The sequence below is a fragment of the Atta cephalotes genome, assembly GCF_000143395.1.
Source record: "Atta cephalotes unplaced genomic scaffold scaffold00024, whole genome shotgun sequence".
In the NCBI taxonomy this organism is placed as follows: Eukaryota; Metazoa; Arthropoda; class Insecta; order Hymenoptera; family Formicidae; genus Atta; species Atta cephalotes.
Genome location: NW_012130088.1, coordinates 1,462,652 through 1,470,309, shown reverse-complemented (window position 1 = coordinate 1,470,309; position 7,658 = coordinate 1,462,652). Strand labels below are relative to the sequence as shown.

At 28.5% G+C, this 7,658-nt stretch overlaps 1 protein-coding gene across 1 annotated transcript; it reads left to right on the top strand.

The window, feature by feature from the left end:
• The first annotated feature begins 630 nt into the window (after positions 1-630).
• LOC105620141 (alpha-tocopherol transfer protein) lies at positions 631-7,100 on the top strand. The gene is made up of 4 exons (XM_012201649.1): positions 631-871; positions 2,408-2,502; positions 5,680-5,994; positions 6,759-7,100. The coding sequence occupies exons 1-4, from the start codon at positions 712-714 to the stop codon at positions 7,098-7,100; spliced, it is 912 nt and encodes a 303-aa protein (XP_012057039.1). The 5' UTR covers positions 631-711.
• The last annotated feature ends 558 nt before the right edge of the window (positions 7,101-7,658 follow it).

The window sequence follows — 7,658 nt, the reverse complement described above, 5'->3', positions numbered from 1 at the left end:
CCACCTTGTTTTGCTCGCATGGATGAAAGTAAATCATGCTGTATTTTGAATTTTATCTTGTTGATACTTGATCTAATCGATCTTCAAGTCTGAGAGACTCAAGGTTCATGTTATGTAGCTGCATGGCATTTAAATAATTTTCATTCAAGAACACGTTCTACGGCTAATATTGGCTATAAAAATAAAAGTTTGAGTCAGCGTTGAATCAGCGTTTAAAGATCCGACGAGATCATTGTTTGCCTCCTGCACATGCATCGGTTGCTCGTAGGCACATACAACGCACACACATGCACGCATACATATAAATACGTGTACATATTTATCTACATAGATGTACTTGTTCAAGAATATCAGTAGAAGGAGGCTATCTGGTAAAGCTGGAGACAGGCGGTCGGCCAATATAGTTGTGCGAGCGACAGCGCGATCCACGATTGAATGATCGCGTGATTTCGCTTTTTCGCGAACGAGTTACGATCAAGTAACACGTCGATCCGAGGATTTCATAAATATTAAATGAAATAAATCATTGATCTATCTGCTATTATGCTGCAGGGAAACGAGAAGAACAGTAACTTTGTCGAGTCGAAGACTGCAGCAAAAGATCACGAGCTTTCAATAGGAAGTGACTCGAAGAATCAGAGAACTCTCAGCAAGCAGACGTCCGATGTCAAGAAACAAGAAGATCTAAAAACTTGCAAAGGTGTTGACAATATGCCGGAGCTTGAGAACTATGACAAGTTGGATGACGAGCAGATCACTTTGGATTTGAGTGAACCACCGCCGGAAGTCATGGAGTACGCCAGAATGGAATTAGGAGAAACCGAGGAGGTCAAGTGTCAGACGTTGCAGGAATTCCGCGACATGATATTCGGTAATTCGAATTATATTGTTAGTTTGAAACGATAGTCAACAAAGTGTCGATTCTGCAAAATCAACAATGTAGTGCGAATTGACTGAAAGAAAAGTATATACAATCGCAATTAAATAAAACAAACCAAATAGTTTGGTTCCAAGAATAAATTTAATTCAAGAAAAATGCCTATAAAATCCTTCGCGATTGTTACATAAATAATACATGTCATCAGCGCCGAGATACTACCACGTCTCCAGATATTTGTGTATATAAGACGAAAGAATGCAATCTTTAAATAATAAGAATATTATAAAGAAGATATATAATGAACAAAATAGTCTATATTATATATGTTCTTAATATACATTTTAATTGTTTGCGAATTTCATCTTTTTGCCTTATATATGTGTACACACACACACACACACACACACACATACATATATACATGTATATATATATATATATATATGTATATATATATATATATATATATATATGTGTGTGTGTGTGTGTGTGTGTGTGTGTGTGTGTGTGTGTGGGTATGAATAGATTATTACTAACAATCACAAAAACTCTTATGGCACCTTTCTTGTAATATAATCGCGAAGTTTTTAGATTTTATTGTCAATAGTTGTTTGTGATATAGTCATTTTGATATTAGCAATAATGTTGATCTGTAAATACATATTCCATTTTTATTATTATATTCATAAATATAAACTTAAAATTTCTTTCTTTAGACAAGAATTTTTAAAAAATTAAAAAAATTAAAAAAAATGGTAGCAACGATGATTTCATAAATGTACATGTTTCTATTGTTATAAATACAGAAGCAAGCTATTTCTCTTCTTTGGGCTAAAAATTTGAAAAAAGAATTTAAAGGGATTGTAAAATTTTTTCTACTCTTTATGTAATAATTACTTTTTTCCTCTTTTACAGATTCAAAGATCCTTTTCCACAATTGAAGTATATGCTTAATATCTGTCTGTGAAGTAGAGTTTATGCCAAGAACGACAAAAAATTTCGAAATTGATATTTTACCCCGGATCTATAATAGATTTTTAAGCCGTAAGAAATGGACGAATCACAATTAATTATTCTCCTTGCAATCAACTGTAGTTGGTCAATTTCTTACGGCTTAAAATACATATTGTAGATCCAGACTTAAGAAAAATGTTTTATTGTTCATGATATAAATTCCATAGACATATATTAATGCGTATATTTTAATCCTGGAAAAGAATTTTCGAATCTGTAAAAGAGGAAAAAAATAATTGTTATACAAAAATTACTATTTAGTTGATAATACAGATGGCTTTAGGATCCCTTTAAAGAAGATATTAGCAACTGTGTTTCCTTAGGTACATGTTTTTTATGTTATAAATATAGAATCACAATATTTGTCAGAAAATCTCTTGAATATATCAGCTAGATATATTTAAAACATGATTAAAATTCATAGAATTTGTAACGTTTCGCGAACAAATAGAAAAATATTGTCATATTTACATTATTCGATGTTAACAAGATTCTGTATGCATTCTTTCACAGAGAGAGGCGAGTGTTTGCCACACAGGATGGACGACGCTTTTCTCATCAGATTTCTTCGCGCGAGAAACTTTAATATAAAGAGTGCGCATAAGCTGGTGAGTTATAGATACATAGACATTGACAATGACAGTTGCAACGAAGCGGACAGTTGAAATCGATGAAAGAGGCGTATGCTTTTATTATTAAAAGTACGCTCGCGTCAATGCGCTTTTTGTCACGTAAAGCTGATAAGAGTTTATCATATGCAGAAATAGAATGTCAGTCATGAGACAAAGAAAAATGCTGTAACTGCAAAATTGTTAACAATATTTAGTTCGATATATGCTGTGGTTCGAAAAAGTATAAAAATAAACATTTGTCAGCACTTATTAGCAAGCCTGTGATATCTTGTATTCAATTTTTCTCAAAAGATATTGCAAACTTATTATTGCTACTATAAATCCTGATAAATATTTATTTTCATACATTTTCCAACATATGTCGAGCGAAATGTAATTAACAATTTATAAAAAGTTATAATGATTATGAAGTAATGAATCAACTTTATTATTTTTAGATCAACAATATATTTATTTAATCTGATCATATAACATTATTCATTAGCTGATTCATATTACTTATTAAAAAAAAAGAAGACTCTTTGAATTTAATTATACATAAATTATATCGGATTATGATTATAGATATGAAATGTAAAACTAGTTACGTAAAGAGTAGGAAAGACCAGTGTTTCTTGGCATAATTTCAGCAATCGATTTTTACTAATTATTATGATTAAATTATACTAATATGATAAGGGCAATCTTTCTCTATATCCCAGAATCTTGTTTAGATTTTTTTATAGTAAGTGAAACACGAATATGCTACTTAGCCAGTTTATTTGATAGTGGGATAAATTTTCATATAAAGTGATGTAAGTTTACTATATCATAACCATATCAAATTAATGACGTAATAGAACTAAAAAACACATTGCGGATATATTTTCATAAATATTATATCTCTTAAATATTATATCTAAATATTATCTCTCAAAGTTATATAATTTTTGATTGAATGCTATTACAAAAAAAAACAAATGTAAACTATTTTAGATGTAGCTTGCTTCAATACAAAAATATTAAATTGAAAACATTTTGTCGGAATGAAGTTGTAATTGAATGCACGATAACAAGTCAAGCTTGACTTATATACATTGTACTCCATTTCTACATATAATATATATCTCTACATACGTTTCAATTTTATTTAAAAAGTTCCTCAATTCAAAATGTGTAGCAATAGAAACTTTTTTTTAACTAATAATTCAACAAAAATCATAAGCAAAAAATCATTATTACAATGTTATTACAATTGCACTCAATAACATATAATAAAAAATATGTTGTATTTAATGTTGTATAACATTATTATGAACAAACTTTAGCACTGATTTGGAGATAATTTTCAATAATATTATCGGAAAAATCGTTACAAATAATGTTGTCTAATCAACATCTTAGAAACGTTGATTGCAACATTGTGAAATGTAAATTCTAATAGATTCTAAAGTAGATTAAAAGTGAAAAACATAAGAAGAATCATTAAGGGGATCCTAAAACGAAGCTCAAATTCCGATGAAGTTACCAAAGGTCACTGTTTTTCTAAGTCGCAGTTTTTAGAAGAGCAAAATTTTCTAGAAATTTTTTTTAAAAGTAAATTAATTTATATAAAATTAATTTATATGAAAACGTGCATAATTTATTAAAGAAAAAAGAAGAATATTTCTTCAAGTTATTTATACTTTGCATTAAATTTTCCAATAATATGTACTTAAATGGTCTTCTCTACAGAATTAAAGACATAGTTTGAGAGAGATAAAATTATAAATTAACAAATAACACTTAATATGCTAGGTTAATTAGGACAAATTTTTCTGTCATTTACGCAATTCAATTTTAGAAATACCTAAGTTAGCTAATTTTTATAATGGACTTTGTTTGTTTGGCAATTAAATATGTGTATCTAATTTATACATCTAATAGGAACACAAATCAAATATTAAATGATCCGTAAATAATTACGTAGGTAGCTATTTATTTTTTTTGAATGTCAGAAACTCAATCCTACATAAACAGTAATTTTAATCTCGTTTAGAAGATTGCGTCATTTAGGATCATTAGCGGAATATTCAGAAAAGTAATAAGAAAGATTATTATGCATCTTGTTATGTCCAATGTAAGCCAATAAATTCAATATAATTGCAAAAATAATCTGCATATTTGTTTTCTTCTGTCATTAATTTTCTCAAGAAGTAATCTAAATTGATTTAATCGCAAAAATCTATCTTCTTTTCTTTTGTTTATATTTGTATTAATTTTTATTATTCTATTTTATATTTTCATTATTTTATATTATCTTGGATTGTATGCTCTGTGTAATTTAGTTCGAAATTGTTTTCCAAAACAATAAATTTTTGTTCAAAAATGTGATTGTAAATAATATTGATAATAACGATTATTGATAACAATAATTATTGATAATAATTGTTGATTCAAAATATTTTTCTTTACAAGATAAGAATGTCATTTTGAATTCTATTATAAAATTTATAAAATTTTATTAGGAATGTTGAAATAACGAGTATTTATGATCTTTGTCGGCAATTAATAGTGAAAATACATCAATAAGATAAGCGCATGAAGTAAAACTTCTAGTTATACAATTATGTCAGGGTGAACTGATGTATCTTTCAAGATCTTTCAAAACCTTTCAAGAAATACCTGGCGCATTTGTGTGTGTATTCCATGAAAATTAGAATTAGTGGAAGTAAAAAGCTTTTTGGAACAGAGCAATTATTAATTCGCTTTTAATAATTGATTCAATGACCACGGTATAATTTCAACATTTTAATGAAAAAATAAAATAAAGATTGATATAAATTTAAAGTAATTCCCTATCTAAATTAGCTTTAAGACAACCGCTATCTCTCTATCGCTCAATTTTCTTATCTGCATATGCAAACAAATGGCCTATTATATACACAATTGACGAAAACAGCTGATGAATAATTGATTAATGATGTAGTTTATATCAATCTAACAATCAAGAATTCATAATAATATCTTATATTAAATTGCGATAATGAATGGAATGAAATGTTCAGCGTGTGTGACTAGTATTTGCTATTTTATAATGCAAATTTCGCGGAATACGTAATTTTATGACATTTGCTCATGAATGACAGTACACAGAACATCAAAGCCTATTTTTCTCAAGGAATCTTTTGATAGATAGTGAATTACTACAACTTCAAAGAGGAACATCCGGAGATCCATCAGCAGCTGAACTCGACCGAGATGAGGTACATAGGTGAAGATGATGTGATCACGGTGCCGTCGTATAGGACTCAATGCGGTAGGCGCTTAATGATTTACCGTTTTGGCAATTGGAATCCGCGTAAATATCCTGCCGAGATGCTCTTCAAGGCTACAGTTGGAATCCTTGAAATCGGCATGCTTGAACCTAGACAACAAATCATGGGTGGTATAGCCATTTTCGATTTAAAGGATATCTCTATGACACATGCATGGTCCGTGACGCCTCAGGTATATCTGATGCCTCGTTATTATTTTTTCTCTTTTTTCTTCGGTGAAAAAAGTTTTTAAAAATGTCTTATAATCAAAAACAAAAACAATAATAAAGGTCAGATATTAATGTCTTATAATCTTTTTAAGAATTTTTAATATGGTATAAATATTTATTTTTAATTGATAAAAATATTCAAAAAGTACTTTAAATTTTTTTAGAATTTATGAAAGTTTCCTTCAGAGAAATTATAATATGAGAAATATCAGAAAGAATATTTTAAAATTTATATATAAAGAATTCTAAAAAAGATGTAGACTTTTTCAGTACTTCTATGAAAATGTTCTAATTGATAAAAAAAATCCGAAAAATTTTCTGAAACCTTATAAAATTATTCTACAAAATTCTGAAATTTATTCAAGAATATAAGACATGACATCAAAATAGCGTCAAAATTATTCTAATAAATGACTATCACTAATAATAAAATAATCACTAAAAGTCACTTTTTCAATCATTTATGATTTATTTTAATGTTATTATGACATTATCGTGATTTGTTCTGCTTAAGTTTCGAAATTTTGAAAAATGATGAAATCGTAAGAAAAATGTTAAATTGTTTAATTATTAAAAATGTTTAATTACATGGAGAGTTTTATTACATGGAATTTGATATTATTTGTAGATTGTTTGTGACAAATATAGTTGTACAAAATTAAAGATGGCATAGGAGCGCTATTGTAATAATACATCAATAAGACATGAAGACGAATCCTTCTTTTAGGTGGCAAGTATGATGTTGTCTGTGATGGTAACTGCGTTCCCCATTAGAATTCACGCGCTGCACATCCTTAATCAGTCGTGGGTCTTCGACGCGATCTTCGCGGTCTTCAAACCATTGCTTGATGCCAACATGCGAAACAAGCTATTCTTCCACGGTAACAATTACGAGAGTCTGCACAAACACGTCTTGCCCCAGTACTTGCCAAAAGCATACGGGGGCGTAAGGGAAGAGCTGCCCTATTATAAATGGATTCAATCCATAATTAAAGATCCGAAAATCATCGAAGAAATGAATAAAATGGGATACGTTATTACGGATGATATTCGCGACTCTTTCTCATGAGTAAAGTTAATCAAATTCTGAGAGAAGAGAATTTCAGAAAAATTTTAAAACTTGTATGTATTTTTTATATACATGATATACTATTCAGCAATTAGTTTGCACGTTATTATCAAGTAACATCATTTAGTTTTTGTTATTGTATCTTTTGATCTTTTAATTAAGCATATACGATTTGGATATGTTTTATACAGTTTGTTTTATATTAATTTTAGATCAATCTTAATCTTAGGACGCTATTAATATTGAATAATACAGTACTGCTATTAATACGTAAATTTTACATATGAAGAAATAGGCCATTCTTAATTAATAACACAAAATTTTCATACATTTTACATTTTTATGACAAAATATTTATAATTTAGAATTTAGAAACATATTTTGCAGGATTGTTCATCATACTTAAGTTTCCTACATAATTATTTTTAATGGTCCAACAAAATTATATTCAAGTCTGTATCTAATTAAATTAAAAAAAAATGTTTCAGCAAAATCGTTTTTTCTATGTAACTGAAGGAATTTTATACCTTACATTTATCTTCCTTAACTTGAAAGGAA